Here is a 20,168-nt window from a genome sequence, read left to right on the forward strand (position 1 = left end):
GTAGGAATCACAATAATAATTGTGATTCCTACGCATTCCTTAATTGCGAGTTGCAAATTGGGAGTTGCAATTAAGGAATCCCTTCCCATTCATTCCTATGGGCCAAGAGGCCCATAGAAATGAATGGGAATTGCGCACGCAATTTCAAGGAGGCAAGGGTTCCAAAGGACACCCTGTTGCACCCCTGAAATGTCATGTGTGCACATGCGGCGCACATACATGCCTTAAGGGCATGTATGTGTGCCACATGGCACTGTGAAAAAAGCAAAAAAGTGCCTTTTTTCCACGAAATCACAAATTGCCACCAACTTGAAGTTGGTGGTAATTTTCGATTCCTTAAGGCAATATCGCAATTTGTGATGCCTACTAGCATAGCAATTAGGGAATCGCAAATTGCAATTCTCTAAATGCATGCGCAAAATAGGGAATTGCAATTTTTACAAATTTTTATTTTGCAAGAAGGTTTTTGCCTACCTACATAGCACACAGCTAAATTGCGATCGCAAATACTGAAATTCTGTGAATTACAGCATTTGCGAACACAATTTAGCTTGATACATCTGGCCCACAGGCTTTTGAAAAAATCAAAAAAACTACTAAAAAGCGTGAAAACAGCAATGACCAAGTAGGTCTGTAAAAAGAGGCGAGAAAGTTGTTCATGACTCTTTAATTAGTGCTCGGGAAGGAGTGAGCTGAAAATAGTTCAGTGACACCTTTCGCATTCCAATTTTACTCTTCTGTACATAAATTACTTTCTAGAAGTTTAAATGAAATATATATATAATATATAAGATAAAATGCTCTGAAATCTTTATAAAAATGTCTGTGATTTAATTTTAAAATGCTGTGTTCCATTTATGTTTCTTCCTCATCTTCACTAACGCCTACATCCAGATGCATATTTGCATGTTCCACTTTTTCTTTCACATATTCCTCCTTTATCCTTTCCAGCTCACTCAACTCTGCCTTCAGTTTTTCCATGTGGGCTGCTCGCCGATTTCTTAGCTGCTTCATTCTGAAGGGATTCATTTCATTAAATGCTATATTCGTCAATTTCCTAGAAAGAAAACAAATGTCTATGAGAGATGCTGATAAGTTAGCTCCAAAGAAACGCTGTGAGATTTCGTTTTATATAAAATAGATGGTATTCGAGAGTACATTGATTGTAGGTTACAGAAGTACATCTTTCTATGCATCCACTACAGAAACAAGCATTGGCAAGGCCAACACATCTCCCCTTTGAGACCTATTTGCTTTGCCATGGCTATTAGCAATGCTGCACAGCATCCCCAATGTTGTACAGTGTGGCTAAAGTTGACAAGTTGAATTCGTAACTAAAAATAAAATGAAAAATGCTAAGTTATTTGTTTTAAGCGAGCAGGGGGTTGGAACAGAAGTACAATGAGGGGCTGAAGTAACCCTGGAATGTGCAGGCGAATGCTGAAGCAACATGGAGGAGGAAGGGGAAGCCAAAGCAACACAACAACTGAAAGAAATAGGGGGGAGGGCATGGGTGAGAGGAAGCAGCATGAAGGTGCATGAGGCAATGAGTTGAAGCACAAAGACGAGAGCAACAGGGAGGGGCAATGAGAAGTACTCCAACGACAGAGAGCAACATGGAGTGAAGGCAGAGAAGTACACAAGGGTGGCAGTTCAAAAATACAATCACCTTCAGGCTGATACTGGGCGCATGGCACATCCTAGGTACCCTCTCCAATACTGGGCGGCAGCGGACACGAAAACGGCAGGGTGGCGATTTTGTGCAAAGCTGGCATCAGGCGGGGTAATGATAGGCTCTTCCGAAGTGGTGATGGCCGTTTCCTCAAGGTGACTGTTGAGGTGGGACTTCGCCGTCTTACACTGTGCAATGTGTATGCCCCTAATCTGGCGCAGGATCGTTTCCTCCGAGACCTCTTACGCGACCAGGTACTTCGAGGTGGACCCTCTATTGTCCTCGGGGGGGATTTTAATTTGGTGTGGTGTCCGAAGATGGACCGGAGTGAGGGCTCCTTTCATGGGGCGGGGGCGATGTCTCTGGCGCTTCGCAAGCAGATCGGCGACCTAGGCTTATTTGATGCATGGCGATACTTCTCCCCGGATAAGAGTGAGTACTCTTTTTATTCGAGTGCCCACCGCTCTTATTCTCGCATTGATCATGTCTTCCTGTCCCATGATCTACTTCACGACGTGGTAGATGCTGGGATGTCGGACATATCCATCTCGGACCATGCACATGTGGAGCTGCTTCTCAGGAACCCGCGGGACGGTCCCCCCAGAGAACGGAAATGGCATTTACCCCCGCACCTCCTTAGAGATGCAGCGTCTGTTGAGGACTTTCGTGCAGCCATTACCTCCTATTTTGAGTTCAATGACCTGCCAGAGACCCCTTTTCCGGTGGTCTGGGACGCCTTTAAGGCCACGATACGGGGCCACATTACGTCCCTTGCGATTGCGAGGGCACGAGAGAGGAGGGTGGTGGAGGACGGCTTGGTGAGGGACTTGAGGGAGGCGGAGACGCAGGATCAAGAGGGATCCACCTTGAGGACACGGCGACGCCTGGCAAATATTCGGGGCCAGCTGCGACTGCTGCGTGCGAACAGGGCTTAGGGCTCCCTTTTGGCTCTGAAGCAATTGCACTTTGACGGAGGGGATAAGGTGGGGAAACTATTGGCGAGACGGCTGAGGGTCAAAGCGGCCAGATCCCACATAGCGAACGTGGTGCTCCCCGATGGGTCTCGAGCGACGGCGGCAGGGGACAAGCTGGGAGCGTTTCGGGACTATTACGCCTCACTCTACACGGCGGACCCACCGGCCCCGCCTTGTCGGAAGCAGTTTTGGCGCACTATAGCGGGACGCGGCTGCACCCCCTTACGGCTGAAAGTTTGGAGGAGCCGTTAACGCTGGATGAGGTAACCTCGGCTATTAAAGAACTAAATTTGGGGAAGACACCAGGCCCTGATGGCTTGCCGCTCTCCTTCTATCGCCTATTCCAATCTCAGCTGAGTCCATACCGCCTCCGGCTCTTCGCCTCTTTCGATGGCGGTCAGGGCCCCTCCCCGGACATGGGGATGGCGGAAATAGCTTTAATTCCGAAGCCCGGAAAGGACCCCGCGCTCTGCTCGTCGTATCGCCCGATTGCGCTGCTCAATACCGACTTTAAAATATACACCAAGGTGCTGGCCAAGTGATTGGATCCCCACATGCCTGATCTCGTTGACCCGGATCAGGTGGGCTTCATTCGTGGCCGCCAAGGGGCCGATAACGTGCGGAAAGTTGCACATTTGGTGGGGAAGGCGCACCATTGGCGTATCCCGGCGTGCCTCCTCTCGTTGGACGCTGAGAAAGCGTTCGACCGCGTGGACTGGTCATTTCTCCGAGCGGTCCTTTGTAAGATAGGGCTCGGGCCACAGATGGTTGCCAGGATCATGGCGCCTTATGCTGCGCCAAAGGCTAGGATCCGCGTGAATGGGAGGTTGACAGACCCGATCGACATCGGGAGAGGGACTAGACAGGGCTGCCCTCTCTCGCCCCTCCTGTTCGCCTTGGCGGTCGAACCTCTGGCGGATCTGATCAGGCGAGACCCGGGCATCCACGGCATTACGATGGGTGGACAAGTCCATAAAGTGGCGTTGTACGCTGACGAGCTCATCCTTACCCTTACGGAGCCCCGGCAGTCCTTACCGGCGCTCCATGCAGCGCTCTGCTCCTTCCAGGACGCCTCCGGCCTGAAAATCAACCACGATAAATCGTGGGTACTTAACCTTACGATCCCTCCGGCCGATATCCCCTCACTGGAACAGTTGTGCCCCTATAGCTGGACTGCTCGCCATATTCGATACCTCGGCCTATCCCTGACCCACTCCCTGGAAGATTGGTCGGCACTCAACTGGGCAGATTGCCGCAAATCCATCCTTGACGACCTGAGACGCTGGAAACCACTTATCCCCTCATGGCTGGGAAGGCTAAACGCAATCAAAATGTCTATCCTGCCTAAACTCCTTTATCTGTTCCCGTGCCTTCCCACACCTATCCCCTTGCCGAACATCCGAGCCCTGCAAAAAGACTGCACTAAATTTATATGGGGGGGGGTAAGAGACCCCGCTTCTCTCAGGCACTTCTTATGGCCCTGCGAGATCGCGGAGGGCTTGCGTGCCCTAACCTGGTGGATTATTACTCACTTGCGCTTTGTGATTGAATGGGGCACCAGGCGAAGCGAGAAGGGGTGGCTCCATATGGACCATATGGAGCGGGCGGTCACGGGCCGCACCATCTGGAATCTGGCTTGGATTCATAAAGCGGGGCGGTCCCCTAGTGCATATTTGGCGGTGCCCACGAAAGCAGTCCTGAATGTGTGGGACAAGATAGCGTTACGGAGAGGTCTCACGACCTTCCCCTCACCGCACACCCCTATTGAAGACAACCCGTGGTTTCCACCGGCTAGCCGCTCTAATGCCTTTCGTAAATGGACGCAAGGCGACTGCAGAGTCCTTACAGATCTCTTTGATGGAGGCACCCTTAAGACTTTTGCCCATTGTCGAGAGGAATTCCGTCTTCCGCCGGAGGCTGAGTTGCAATTTCTCCAATTGCGTCATTGGGCCTTGTCGGACGCGGTATACCCAGGGGCCACCAGGGCCTTTACCCCGTTTGAGCGTCTGGCCCGCTCCTGCACCGACACGAAGGGCCTAATCTCTCAGATCTATCGCATTTTGCAACACCCCCAAACTCCCCCCTTGCAGCCGTACCAGCAAAAATGGCATGCGACGCTGGGTGCAGATATTACGCCGACGCAATGGGCTCGCTTCTGGGGAGATATCCCCAAAGTATACCGCAGCGTACCGCAGCAAGAAAACGCGTACAAAGTAATGACACAATGGTATTACACACCACAGCGCTTACACAGAATGTTCTCCTCTTCCTCTCCCGGTTGTTGGAGGTGCCATCATGTGCCTGGGGATTTCCTGCACATCTGGTGGACCTGCCCCCTGATCGCTATCTTTTGGAAAGAGGTACTGAGCCACATAAGGGGGGTTCTGGGGTTCCCTTTGCCTGATGCCGCTAGTACAGTATTGCTGGGAATCAAACCTGTCAATTTGCTTGCCCTGACCCGTAATGAATGGAGTATATCATTGCAAATGCTGGGTGCTGCCAGACAACTTATTGCCCTGTATTGGAAGAAGGCGGAGGCTCCCCCCCTTGCTGCATGGTTTGGGAGACTCTGGCAGGTCATCACTATGGAGATGCTTTCAGCAAGGCTACAGTCCCGCACTACACGCTTTGAGAAAGTTTGGCAACCCCTGGTGACTTATCTGTGCAAAAGCGAACATGCTAGGAGCATGCCCCCTAAGCTGCGGGCGCTGCGTTTAGTGGATCCCCTTTGCCCCCCGTAGCACCCTGAGATAATGGCCTGCGGACCCGGCATGGAACTGCGGAAGTGTGCCCCGACGGCCGCTCCTCTTCGGGTCCTTTCACTCCCCCTATCCTGTCTGCCTCTTTCCTACCTTTCTCTCTGCTCTCCCTGGACACTGTCTCTCTCTTCTCTGTTGCCTTCCTTTAGGCCCCTGGTTGTGTGTTGGACCGCTATGGTCCGATGTTTGTTTCCGTTTGGCCCACTAGTTGCTGCCCGATCTTCAGGGCTGAACCTAACGCGTGGTGACAATTGGGCGTGGTGGATTGCACATAATGCTCTTTCATATGACAGGCCCGATTGGGTTGTAGGCAGAACACTGAATGTGAGACTGGAGGAATCGCAGATCCTGCACGCACAGAAAGCTATTGTACATCGAGTTGTGTGTCGCGGCCGGCCCCTTGGGGGTTGTAGACTTAACGCTGTGTAAATGTCACCTTTTCCTTTGCGTATCCCCGTCTGGGGGTTTAATAAAACAGATGTTGAAATAAAAAATACAATCACTATCATGGACTGCTTGGCATTAAAAAAACTACAGTGTCTGAAAAACAAGCAGAGATGCCAGTCAATCAAAGTGGTGGTAAATAAGTTATGCTCCACAAGAGGGACAACCACAAGACTGATAAGCTTGGATAGAAATATGAAGCAGGCAAATTAGAGTGACAGGAAGGCCAACCAATTGAAAGCAAAGGGTGAGCTCTAAGACTTTCTATGTTCTTTGTAAACTACAATGTACCTGGTAACAGACAGCGCATGTGTCGTCTAGTAAGCGTGCCTAAATATGGCCTTTCCGAGATCTTTAATACTTTAATAACACCAGGATGTATTTAAGGGGGAAGGCAGTTGTACTGTCCTCTCTGGACAATGTAGTATTACCCTGTGGCTTCTCTGGACCGGGTGATGTTCATGTATTGGAATTTACAACACAAGAACTTCAACAGAAGACCTCCTACTTTACTCCAGGGGCAGCATTTCACACAAAAAGGGTAACTGCTACTCATGTTTTATGTGTATAAAACTTACATTGAAGTCAGCAAAATACTAATAGCCTGGTTGCTTACCGGAGAACTTCAATATTCCTGGGTTCATCTTCTTCCTGTTTCTTACTCAAAAGTGTAGCGACCTCCCAGCAGTCATCTCCTGGCTATTTTAATTTACCAAGTTTGCCTCTTTGTTGCCTAGCGTATTTCCCTTTATTCTAGGATTATCCTATAAAATTCCTTGTATACCAAGCTACAAACTCTGGCCAGGCAGGTTTTTCCCTCGAAATCGAGGGCGAAACATAATGTAGGAGCTGGACTACCCTGGAGTAAAGAAGATCATATTCCTGTAATCAGATCACACCTCCTCAGGTCACTTTCTTACCCCATCCTTACTCAGAGATGTTTCCAAGCAGCACAACTGTTACCAGGACACACAATACCAAATCGTGCAAATCACGATTTCAGTGCTCTCAAAACCAGGCTCGAGAGAAACGCAAACAAGAGAGACGGAGGACAAAATGTTTGTACTAATTTCAAATCTAACTTCCATCTCTTAAATGCAGTATGTAATGGAAGATAAAAGAAAAATGCTCATTCCAAAAGCCCATCACAGCTCTGCAGTGAATGTCTTGTGCCTGGGTCCATGGGCTAGCCATCTCCACTATGAACTACTCATTAATGGAAGATGGACCTTGCAAATTTGTTGAAGGATAAAGTGTTTAAATCCACCCATCTGCTGTTGGAAGACGAAGTTCGAAGGCCGTTTAAAGTTAGTTCCAAATTAATGATATTAAATTTACAGTGGTGACAAACCGCTGTCTTTGGAAGGTAAATGCCAAAGCCATGTCAGGGTCCAGGATAATCAATGTGGAACTTGGGAGTGGGGGAAGGTGCAGGAATGGTGAAAAATGAGGGGATGATGAGGATTTCCTGTTCACTATACATAACATGCACTGCAAGTTGTTAAAAGTCACCAAAACATTGGGACTCTAACCAACAATAAAATCTTATTTCAATATCAATTCATAAAAGTATTTAGTTCACTTAGTTAAAGGCACCCTACATTTAACATTGATCACACTTTGAGCAACCTATAACAACTGAGGTGTGTATGGGATTTTCTGTAATTCACATAGTTTAAAAAATGTGTATTAGTTGTAGACACGTTGCAGGGTTGGTGAGAAAGGTAGCAAAGCTCTCCCTGAAACCTGTTGGAGTTGAGAATTGAAAGACTATAGCTAAATGACAGCCCTCAGAATTAGAATTTCACTTGATCATTCAGATCAAGGGCTATGTATGCACAGGGATCTGCTCCTGACTGTATAAAATATTGGTGAGAAGGAATACACCATTACATCCTTTCCTGTGATGTAATGGTGTATTCAAACATAAAAAGTGAGGGAATAGGCCCCGCTTTTCAAATTGTGATGAAGGCACAAGTGGTGCCGAAATGCGTAGGTGTGTTTACCTGTCTGTCTTGAATGCCGAAAATATCAATGAAATGCTGAAAATAAAATTAATTCATTACAAGTACCTGCGATGAGTGCGGCCCGTTTTGTTCTGGTCAAACCGGGATTTGTGGAGTTATATATATATATATATATATATATATGTGTATATATATATATATATATATATATATATATACATACATACATACTCCAGACTCACTGATGCTCTGCGCAGTTGGCGTGAGTGCTGAGAAACATCAAAAATCCACAGGTCCCACGGTGTACTGGAAGGAAATGCGCACTCCGCTTTGCAGTGACTTGCTCGCCAAAACGTGTTGGGTTCTCTGAGCCCCTGTATCTTGGAATGCCATGGCATTTCCTTATTTAATAAACTTGTAAGGCAAATACCTTTGGAGGGTGCATTTCCTTCCACTGCACCATGGGACCTGTGGACCATTAATATATATATATATATTCACTGAAAACAAATGTTAAAGGAACGTTATAGTTAAGTGAAAAAAACATACTGCTGTATTGAGCTTTACATGCTTATTTATTACCTATGTGTTCATGGCATGAAGGCCGTCACTGATCTGTAAATTGTAGAGGTCTTCCAGGCTATCCATTTTTAACATGATTTGGATGTCATCTGCATAGTTGTAACAGGTGAAGTTGTATAATTTAATCAGATTTGGTAAGGAGGGCTAGGTAGATGTTGAATAATAGACGGAATATGATGGATTCTTCAGGACTGAATGTCAACACTACCAATGTTGATACCAGTTTAGGCTTTGCAAAGATGTGTACAATTGCAGCACAAGCATTAGCAAAGCCATTAGTATCGGGTGGCAATTCTTAAATACTATTTGATCTGTATTATTTATGTTATACCCTTCCAAGAATGTTATTCATCAAGTGTCATCTAGATTAACATGATGACCATCTTGGAATTCTTGTGCTTGTCTTTTTTAACAAAGGAGTTGCATTTGAAGGTGGAACTCACATTGATTCTTTATTCAACATGATAGCCTTATTATATTTACATAACTATAATAAGAAATACCAAGCAAATAGATTTGAAAGTTGGCCCGATAGTATTGGCTCTGCCAATACTTGCACTGTAGTTGTGCAAGTAGTAGCAAATCCAATACCAGAGGTGGTGGTGGTATGTGAGCATATTTTGAGGAAATGAGGGAGGTATGGAAAAGTAATAGTGTGCAGCTGGGAAAGAAACATTAGTATGGACGAGAGAAAGAGAGCCAAGATGTGAGGAAAGAGAGGGCTGGGCCTGAATTAAGCCCAAGGCAGAGAGAAAAAGGCTAGGCCAATGCACTCCCATCAAGTACCAAAAGACAAATGTCTTAAAAACGTGCAAAAGTAAATAGAGACTCCTGGCTCATCCAATCAAAACCATGGTAAACCAAAAACTACTGGGGAAGAATAAACCTACAAAAAAGGAGGAAAGCCATTGGGTGAGGAGCACGTAATTGGAATTAAAAGGGAATCCAACCAATCATGAGCAAGTGGCATGTTTCCAGCCCACTCAAGTGTAAATTCAAGTTTTGGTTACAATGCTGTCTACAACAAACAGCGAAAGCTGACTGTAGCAAGGCTTCAAAAAAACACACTAATAATTCTTAATGTCATCAAAATAAATATTGCACTCAGCATGTTATCATTCTGAGAAAGTAGATTAAAAACTAGAGGCTGAGCTCATATTATCGGAACCTACAAAGCTCCTTGCAAAAATCTCCGTAAATTACTGTACAGAAGAGCCACCATGTAGATGAACAATTCTAACACAAAAATAATGTATAGTACTGTTGGAATTGGCCCTTTTTGCAAGGCCATCCCTGAACTTTTTGCCTTCCACCTTGTCTTTTTTCTGACCTGGTATTGTTAGTTTTAGGACACTGGGCACTTTAGTACTGCTGTCCAATGTAAAGTGTGTGTGCTCTCTGTGGTAAACATGGTAAGATTGGTCTACACCTGTTTGGCGTATTTAATTTACCTGTCAGTCCCATGTAAAGTGGTATCTGAGATACCCAGGGCTAGTAAATTAAATGCTACTTTTGCGCTTGCAGCGCTGATTGCACCACCCACCAAAGTAGCCTTTCAAACCTGTCTCAGGCCTCTGCCATTGCAGGGCCTGTACGCGCAGTTTACTGCCGCTTTGACGTGGCACCTAAAGTTGTTGCCACGTCAGTGACCCCCCTTTTACTGCATGTCAGTCACCCCTAATTTAGGCCCTAGCTAGCCACATGGGCGAGGTGCATTTTAGGTAAAAGGTACAACATGTTCCTTAAATGTGTGATATGTCCTGGTAGTGACAAACAGCCATTTTGGTTTCTCGCTGCTTTGAGGCTGCCATCTCATAGGAATGCTTTGGGGATTCTCTGATAAGTGTTTCAGTGTTAATTCCTGATATGAGAGGAACAGTGTGGTCAAGTTTGGTATGTTTGGAACAGTGATAATAAATGCTGCGTAGTGGTGTGCGCAGATTTATGATCACTATTTTAAAGATGACACTTTTAGAAGCAGCAGCGTCAGAGATCTGGCTATGTACAATTGACGTTACTGCCCTGTACACATCCATTCCGCATTCAGAGGGAAACAAGGCGGAAGAGTGGGCTCTCTTGTGACAAGAAGATGTACAAGCCAACAAGGTATTCCTACTGGAGTTATTGCAATGTTCCCTGTTTCACAGTTATTTCCAATGGAAACAGAAATATTATCTTCAGACTAACAGGACGTCAATGGGTTTTTCTGGAGCACCCAAGTACGCCAAAATCTTCATGATGCAGTCTGAACTTCAGCACATCTTATCTGATGCCAGGTGGTCCGAACACCTTATCCTGTATAGAAGATACATAGACGACATACTGATAGTATGGCAAGGTGCCCAAAATGACCTCTTGGAGAACTTAACACGACTTCACACCAGACACCCACAAATACAGTTCACTTACAATATGGACCGCTGTCATATTGCTTTCTTGTATATTAACATTGAAGTGGATGGAACAGTCATCCAGACCTCCATGTTAAAGAAACCTACTGATCGCAATATCTCACTGCTTCACGCCATTTTCCACCCACCATCACTCAAACGTCATCTTCCGTACTCTCAGTTTCTTCGGGTCAAATGTATTACTTCTGACATGACTAAATTGGATCCCTCTATGCATGAAACAAGAAAGAGATTTTTGGCTCGTGGATACCCAGTTGAGAATGTTGATGAGGCAGAGAAACGCACACAGAAACTAAATAGAGAGTCTCTGCTGATGAAACAGAATAAACAACTATCCAGCAGAGAAGTGTTTGTATCCGCCTATTGCACCTCATCCATGGCCATAAAGCAAGTGATTTTAAAGCGTTGGGAACTACTACAGTCCGAACCGGACTTTTGAGGTATTTTTTCAGAACCCCCAATTTTTGCATACAGGAGATCATGCAATATGAGAGAGCTGGAATCTGATGAAAAAGTGACACATAAGGGCATGCACAAATGTTAGAACTGCACCCATTGTAATAATGTTCTAGTTCTTGACTGTATATCTCACCCATGGTCTGGAAAAAGCATTAAGTTACATTTGACTGGAGATTGCAATAGCACTTTTGTCATTTACATGATTCGATGCCCTTGCAGTATGTATTATGTAGGAAAGACTGAGAGATCTTTATGTAAACGAATCACGGAACACAAGAGTTGCTTTAGAACCAAGACTACTACCTCTCCTCTTGCGGTCCACTGGCATGAATACCACCACATGATGGCTCGATTACGCTTTCCGATTCTGGAAGTAGTAAGGGTTCAAGCAGACAGGGACATTTCTACATTTTTGTCTCAGCGTGAAATGTATTGGATACGCTTTTTGGATACTTTTATGCCTAAAGGATTGAATGACATGCTGGAGTTTTCTTGTTTCTTATAACGCTGTTTCTGGTCACACCTTTTTTTAACATGCCACCGCTCTTGCCTATTATCATTTTCACATTTTGGGTGAACACACACACTGTTGTCTTTAGCTCGTTACTTATTATTTATTCACTATTAGTTTGCTTGTAATTTCATTCAGTATATGCATTTGTACTGGGGCTTCTATAAGTCCATGGGAGCTTTACATATTGTATTTCTTTGTATTTGACTGCATTTGTTTCCATCTTGAAATGATATGGATGGTTTTCATTCTACATATGTACATTCAATTATGAGTGAGATGATACATTTTTTTGACACTATTTTTTCTTCTTTGTTATCTTTTATCTTCTATTCTTGGCCATTCAGGATTTTTTGAGGTAGCACACCTACGACACTGGTTGGTCAGGTATGCTATTATATTGCCATCTGCTATTATAATGCGATTTTCTATCACCACTATCATCACTTAGTGTCATGTCCTAATTATTGCACCTGTGGATTTAGATTGATATCCGGCATCTCTGTACGATTACTTTTCATTTTTGCATGTTGTTACCTTTAAGCTCATGGCTCACATTGGTATTGGGAGCATAACTTTCGTTCTTTCTCCTTCTTTTATTTCCATTCTGGTTCTCTGTTATTATTTTGCGGACTACACTGCTCCTTTAATTCGAAGCATACGGCCTCACACTGGCATTAAATTCCTGACGAGCACTCATATGCGTGCACGCAAGCTCCGCTCATGGCGTTGTTACTCTTGGGACAGCCGTAGAATCTCTGTCTCCTCTCTACATGGTTTAACTGCTGATGCCACTACCTGGCTTTAGATTCTAGTGAGTCTTGGCACTTCAGTGCTTTATGTTTTTGAATTCACACCTTTGACGTACTTGCTAAGTAATTCGATCTTTTTGTTGATCCAGAGGCATGGTAATGTTTGACATTACCGGCTGGCCCGACGGCGGGTTCGGCCCACCTCGTGCAAATAAAGCTTATAACGTTTTGGTTTGGCGTCTCTTACCACGGTCTTCGCCGGTGAGTTACATTTTTTAACACAAGGGGTATTGCATTTGGATTTGAGTGGGCCACTAACACACTCACACTTTGATCACTTTATTTACAGCACTATCCTTTGAGTTAGTGTTCTTTATACATGACGCTGTGTCGTGTTTTGATGCAGGCTTCAAGTAATGAATGCTTCACGTATTTACCTCTGGGGGCACGAGTGGGTGGCGTTTTATTTTGCATTGGCAACTGCATGTTACTTTTTGAGCATGCGCTTTCACGCAGGCACTTTAGCGGAATTGGCACGTTTGGTCGTTTTTTAAAATTAATTTGCACCATCCATTTAGTTGTGAAATTTGTTGTGTGCTCTAGCGCTGGACAATGGGCATACACACTATTGATTTGAATGTCTAACACTTTCCTCCTTTTGTTCGTTCCTCTTCCTCTCTTACTTTTGAGGTTTTACATTAAGTAGCATTTTCTTTCGAGTTAGGGCTATTTAGTGTGTTTGGAGCATTCATTATGTTGACTCATCATGTTGACTTCCTCTCTGTACCTCTCGGATACGTATTTGATTTTGTTAACTTTTCGGAGAATTATATAATTCAGTTACTTAGTTTGTAAATTCCCCTGACGAAGGGCAGCATTCATGCCAGAAATGCATTGGGATTTAAGTGTCACTCGTGGGATTCAGATGTTTGCTGTTCCACGCATTTGAAAGAAATATCCCTGTGGACCGTCACAAGCCTCTCTTCAATTAAAAGACTCTTTTGATTTACTACTGTTGTTTCTACAGAGTACTTTTTCAATGGACTTTTTGTATTTGTGAATGTGTTCATTTTGATCATCTGATTTGTGACAATGTATTACTTGTATGCCACACTGTTTGATACTCACTTGAGTGCTTTTTGGTAGTCTACGACTCTTGTCCTAGTTTTTTCATTACTTTTAGAAGTTGGCATTTCTGTGTGCTATGTGTCTTTGCCTGCCTGGTGTGTATTGCATGTCTCGCTCTGGAGTGACAGGGGATGGTGAGGTGTGTGGCCCCAGAGGGGCAGGGTGAGTCAGCACTAGGCTGAATAGGCAGAGCTACATTTTGAGTAGTGGGAGGAGTAGCCCCTGACCCTGAATGGGTCTGTGCCTGACTGGGTCAATGCTGGCTCCGCACCCTAAGGTGTGCCTGAAGACCGAGCCCCACCTGCCAAAGAAGAGTAGAAGCACTGTAAGCAAAGTGCTTCAGGACACCCCAGAACCAATTGAAACTGGTTCCCCAAGCCCTGTGCCAGGGCAGAACAAAGCCATCTCTAGTATAAATATTGGGGCTGTGACCCCATGTCTGTGTGCTGTTCGGGGGTGTTGGCTTGTACCTGCTGGTCCCCAGGAGGAACCGCCACGAGGGACTGCCCCTCTGCAGTAGGCCCTGTGAGATGCCCTGCCTGGGCCCAGCTTTGCCCCTCAAAAATTCTGGGATTCTAACACCTCGTGAGCGCTGCATCTTTTTCCCTGCTGCTCCAGGACGAGAGGAGCGTAAGTGCCTTTCATGCTGGGCTGCAAAAGTGTTCCGGGGGAATCCCGGCGTGGGGATTCCCCCGCACTGCAAAGGAGTAAAGCTGGAGCCTACCGTGAATTGTGGTGCTTTCAGGAGTAAAGTGGGAGCCTAGCCCGCATTGTGGTGCTTTCAGGAGTAAAGCAGGAGCCTACCCTGCATTGTGGTGATTCCAGGAATGAAGCCGCAGAGATCAGCGAAAACGGAAGTCAGGCACCCGTGCCTGACTGTTGATGGGACCTGTTGAAGCCACAAGCCGGAGCCTCGATGGCTCCATTTCCGCCTTTCCACTGCTTCAGAGAGAGAGGAAGTGCCTGCCGGAAGACAGACAGCTGAAGGCTTGATTGGGGGCAGGGCTCGGCCCAGGCAGCCGAGAGCCCTGTGTTCTGCCGCTAGAGAGCACAGCTGGAGTCCTCTGAGGGACGGAACCTCGAGGGCAGCCAGGAAAGAGGACCGGAACCTCAAGGGTGCCCCGTTGACAACCTCGCGTCTTGTCCAGAGACAGAGCCTGCCAGGCACATTGCTGGTGCCATTCTCCCTGCCCAAAGAGACCGGAGGAGTCCAGGAAGAGCCCCAGTAAGTGGGGGTTCTGGTTGGGCATTGTTGGTGCAATTCTTCTCCAGCTGCACCGCAACAGTGCGGGCAGCTGCAATGACAGGGGCATTTCTTTTCATAAAGAAGAAGGGGTGAGACCCTCACCCCCAGTGCATTGCACACATTTGCGGTGGTTGCTTTTGCAGCCAAAGGGCCAGTGGAAGGCCCTATGATTATCAAGCCCGGACTTTTGGGACAAAGGGTATTTGGGACAGCCCAGACGAGCCCCATGAGGAAGGCCAGTTGGCCTGGTGTCATTTCGTGTCCTGGTGTGGCATGAGGCCGCCACATGATGTGTGCACCTACCTAGTGTTACTGGGGTGCACAGCTAGTTATTAGGATGTATTCCTAATGTGATGCCTAATGCTAATGCATAATGTGTTTATGTGATGCAGACATAATGTGTCTATGTTACTTGTGATGATGCTGAGGACAGTATGTTGCCAGTAGTTACTGGTTGTGTTATTACTTGCATGCTGATGGTTCTGACAGTGGCCCGATTGGCCCTGTCCTGTATATAATCCCTGTGTAAATTACTACCGAGTGCCAGGTGGCACAGTGTATATTTGTGATTATGATCTAATGTGCTTATGAGTAATACAAAGGCTATAATTTATATAACCTTGTGTGGAGTTTCTTTTGTGGTGTGCCTAGTGTGTCGCTGCTGTTGTGTGTGTTGCGCAAACACTTTACACATTGCCTCTGGGATAAGCCTAACTGCTTGTGCCAAGCTACCAAGGGGATGAGCAGGGGTTATCTTCAGCATGTAACTCCCTTACCCTGACTAGAGTGGTGGTTTCTGCCTGGCTTAGGCGCAAGCCCTAGCCAACCATAAATCCCATTTCCAACAAGTACCAACAAAGCAGGCAAAATATCGTAAAGCTAAGAAAATGAATACATCCTTCTCTGCTCAGACATAAGAGAATGAAGAGTTTGTTATTAGTGTGAAGGATCCTGTGTCTTACAGATATTGCTGACAAATACTTCAAAAGTTTTAATTTGCCTAAGATTACCTTTTCAATTTACAACTGCCCTTGTGTAAAGAAAAAGGAATTTAAGCAGTAAACACCACCGAAAAAATACAAATCTCCTGGCCCAGATGGTCTGATGACTGTGCCAATATTAAACTTGGAGAGTGATGTTCGAAACAGCAGGCAGCAAATAATGGATGCAGATTGTGCAGTGACTTTTTGCGTCCTGCTCTTCATTTTGTAACTCAACCTATATACCAATGGGCTGGGAAACCATTAGAGGTGACATGTGTTGGTTCCCCGGATCACTGCCTTCCCCCTCACTGCCAGAAACAATTCCCAATGGGGGGTATGTGCAACAGGGACAATATCCCTTTCTGAATGAGTTCACACTTCCTCTGAGGTGTCAATAACTGTTCAGTGGTTTATGGATGGAAATGCATCACAAACCATTATATATGACACTGCAAAAAGTAGGTGGGGACGCCCATTTCATGCCACCCCCTTATTGCAATTCAGAACGAGTTGCAAAATCCCTTTTGCTATCTGGAAAGGATTTCTTAATAACAAAAGAGGACACTGTAAAACAGTATGTTTCCATCTTGTAATTTTGCAAATTGCAGGGTTTGCAACTGTAAAATGGGTTTGACAAAGTAACGTCTTAACTATCTTGTAAAGATGAGCATCAGAATCTATACAAAAACCTAGGCTCCATAAAAAATGTGTTCCAACAAAATATTAGTCATTTTGCTCAATGAGGCCCTTAAGAAGTGGGCAATGCCAGTAACACTAGGAAATGAGAATTATGGGCCGGCCCTTAGAACAGGGTAGCTGTTTTCTGCCTGGAAGTGGAAACAAGGTTTCTTTTTGAAATGTTGTTTCTGATAAAGCAGCTTCTTAACTGATAAGTCCCAATGCTCACCCCTTCTTTTAAACGCCTATATGCTTTCTTTGGTCCAGGTGACTGGGGACCACGGTTTTCACTGGTGATTATGCTTCAATGATAGAGATATAATTTTATCAATCAATCAGTATTTGTACACCACACATTCTCACCCCTAAGGGCACCTGGGCGCTGAGGTGATGTGTTTCAGTTGACAATCCAGGTCTTGAGCTTCTTCTGGACTCTGCCAGGGTGGGAGCTGTGCGGAGGAGAAGGGGTAGGGCGTTCCAGGTCTCGGCAGCAATGTTGGAGAAGGAGCTGCCCCTTCTGTGGCTATGATGATGTAGGGTGTGAGCTAATTCGACAGAGCACAGGTGTCTTGCGGGCAGGTGGACGTTCATAGATGATTGATGTAGGAAGGTCCTTGGTTGTGTAGAAGTTTGTAAGCGTGTATGAGATCTTGAACTGACCTCTCTTCTGGATAGGGAGCTAGCGGAGTTCTATGAGTTGGGGGATGATGTAGGACCATTTGTGGAGGTCCAGCATGAGTCTGGCTGAGGTGTTCTGTATGGTCTGGAGTTTTTTGAGGAGTTGGTTGGAGATTCCGACATAGAGAACGTTGTCGTAGTCTAGCAGGCTGGTGACGAGGGCCAGCGTGACGGTCTTTCTGGTGGTGATGGGGATCCATCTGAAGATTTTGTGGAGCACGTGGAGGGTGTGGAAGCATGAAGAGACGACTGCATTGACTTGTCGTCTCATTGGCAGTTGCCTGTCGAGGATGATGCCGAGGATGCATGGGTGGTCTGTCGGTGTGGGTGTTGGTATGAGTTCTGCTGGCCACCAGTTGTGGTCCCTTACAGAGCTGTTATAGCAAAAGATCAGTACTTCTGTTTTGTTGGAGATGAGCTTGAGGCAGCTGTCCACTTGTTTACGTCTATCATGGTGCTCAGGAAGTTGGTTTTGGCGTTGGTAGGGTCCTAGATGAGTGAGAGGATGAGTTTACTGTTGTCAGTGTAGGAGATTATGTTGAGACTGAGGGACCTGACAATGTTTGCGAGGGGGGTCATGTAGATGTTGAATAGGGTGGGGCTGAGGGATGATCCTTGGGGTATGCTGCAGGTGATATCCTTGGGTGCGGATGAGAAGGGAGACATTTGGATGCTGTGTGGGTGTCCTGAGAGGAAAAATGTGATCCATTTGAGGGCATTGTGCTATACGCACGCGGTGTGGAGATGAGGGTGTGGTGGGAGATGGTGACAAATGCAGCGGAGAGGTTGAGGTGGATCAGAGCCAAAGTTTCTCTGCGGTAGAGGAGAGATCTGATGTCGTCTCTGGGGCCGATCAGCACAGTCTTGCTGCTTTGGTTGGCAGGGAATCCAGATTGTGAGGGGTCAAGTAGTTGGTTGAGTTCCAAGAATTTGGTGAGCTTCTGTTTGGTGGCCTACTCCAGTACTTTGGCTGGGAAGGTGAGAAGGGAGATTGTCAGATGTTTTTGAGGTCGCTGGGGTTGGCCGAGGGCTTTTTCAGGAGGGGTCTGACCTCCACGTGCTTCCATCAATCTGGAAAGTTTGCTGTGGAGATGGAGGTGTTGAGGATGCAGGGTTGGCTCTAAGGTTGAAGAGTTGGTGGGTCAGGGTGCGGTGGGTACCCCAGAGTGGATAGACAACATGATGGTCATGGTGGTCTGTACAGTGAGTGGAGACCAGGTGATTAGTGTTCAGCTGGTGATTGCTGGTTGCTTGAGGTTGTCGAGGCTGAGGTTGGTGAGTTGGGGAGTGGAAAGTTGCTGTAGATCATGACTATCTTGCTGTGGGAGTAGTGCGAGAGGGAGTCGCATAGTTCTTGGGAGGGGTGGATAGTGTTCTCTGTGGCTGGAAGGCTGGCAAATTCCTTGACAATCTTGAATAGTTCCTTCGTCTGGTTGGCTGCGGTGTCGATGCAGTTGGTGATGGCTGCTCTCTTGGCCTCCTCGATGCAGCAGTGGCAGTTGCTAAGGGCTGCTTTGTGGGCAGCTCTGTTGAAAGGGTCTTTGGAGAAGCCAGCGCTCCTTGAGTCAGTAGCAGTTGCGCTTGGTGGTTCTGAGCTCTGTAGTGTACCAGCTGGCTTGTTTTGAGGCTTCGAGAAGTGGTAGATTGTCTGGGTAAGCTATTCAGTAACAAGAAAAATAAAATAACATCATGCACAGCTATAAGTAGTATTTTGGGTCTTTCATAAAAAATATATTTCCCATTTTAGTATGATGGTATCCGAAATTTTTATTCTATGTATTGCCATTTGTGCCAGCACCCTTTCAGTTTTCCTGCTACATTTCTTGAATGAATACATGGTGATACGTTGCCTAAATTTTTTTATCATAGAAATAAACTTGTTTACCCGAACATGTCTCCAAAAATAATGTAACAAATAAATTCACACACTGCTTTGTTCTAGAGATTACAAGCACAACAGTATGATTGTTTATTCAGCACACACTGATTACAAATTATAGCAAAAATAACAGCGCAATAGTAAATACAAAAACGTTAAAAACAGATAGCAGCTACAGAACCTTTAGGTGTATCAGCAAATGCCCTTTGACCTCACCTGCCGTCACATATAGTTTGGGTGAACGATGCCAGATACTGGTATATCTCCGTGGACTCGTGTTTTTTCAAAATCTCCTCCTCGTTATACTTGAAGATTGCCAGGGCGTAACGAAATATCACCTGTAAACAATTCAAACACTCAGTACCAAAGCATTGCATTACACACAGAATAGACTCTCTGGCAACAGAACATCACATTTAAGACCTCATTCTTAATGGCACTCAAGATATACTAGCTTCTCTTGCACTGTTATAGAAGACTATTTGAGGCAAGATAGAGCCTTTTTAATTCATTGCCTTGCTCTTGTTAAAAGGGGCCTTACTGACATAAGTCTCTCTAATTTATTTTATTCACCCAATGAAATTGATAATTTATCTAAATCTATGGTGAAAACTTTATTTTGGCAATTTAAAAATCATGATAGATTTGATAAAAATCAATGATTAAGGATAGTGCAGTGCTATCTGGACTTATAGTTGGAAGCAGGGAAGGAACACTATTTAACTTGGGTTACTAATAATGATTCAGATTTAGCATCCTGCATTTTATTGTAACTTTTCCCCACCAGGGTACTTGGTTTCAATCCCTGCCCCCCTGTCCTTGTGATACCATTTCTAAGCAATCAACGGAACATTTTATGTTCTTTTGCAAATTTTAGGTCTACCCTCGGCACATATATTTATTACACTTTTTTACGCACCCTTTCTTTTAAATCTTACAAAGATTGTTTACATCGTCTCCAACTTTTAGTTAAAGAGCTGTCAATATTATCATTTTGATTTTTTAGTATGGTTATATAATTGTCTAGATTTTATCTAATTTCATT

At 45.5% G+C, this 20,168-nt stretch overlaps 1 protein-coding gene across 2 annotated transcripts in view; it reads right to left on the reverse strand.

Annotated features, from left to right (window-relative positions):
• Positions 1-651: 651 nt before the first annotated feature.
• TBC1D2 (TBC1 domain family member 2) overlaps positions 652-20,168 on the reverse strand; it is a 511,011-nt gene continuing 491,494 nt past the window's right edge. For both annotated transcript variants that reach the window (XM_078676557.1, XM_078676558.1), the window contains exons 13-14: positions 19,340-19,461; positions 652-1,057 (exon numbers count right to left, since the gene is read on the reverse strand). In XM_078676557.1, the coding sequence (XP_078532683.1) occupies positions 856-1,057; positions 19,340-19,461 (324 nt within the window). In that variant the 3' untranslated portion in view covers positions 652-855. The remainder of the gene's footprint in view (positions 1,058-19,339; positions 19,462-20,168) is intronic.

This window comes from Lissotriton helveticus, chromosome 2_1 (genome assembly GCF_964261635.1).
Source record: "Lissotriton helveticus chromosome 2_1, aLisHel1.1, whole genome shotgun sequence".
NCBI lineage: Eukaryota > Metazoa > Chordata > Amphibia > Caudata > Salamandridae > Lissotriton > Lissotriton helveticus.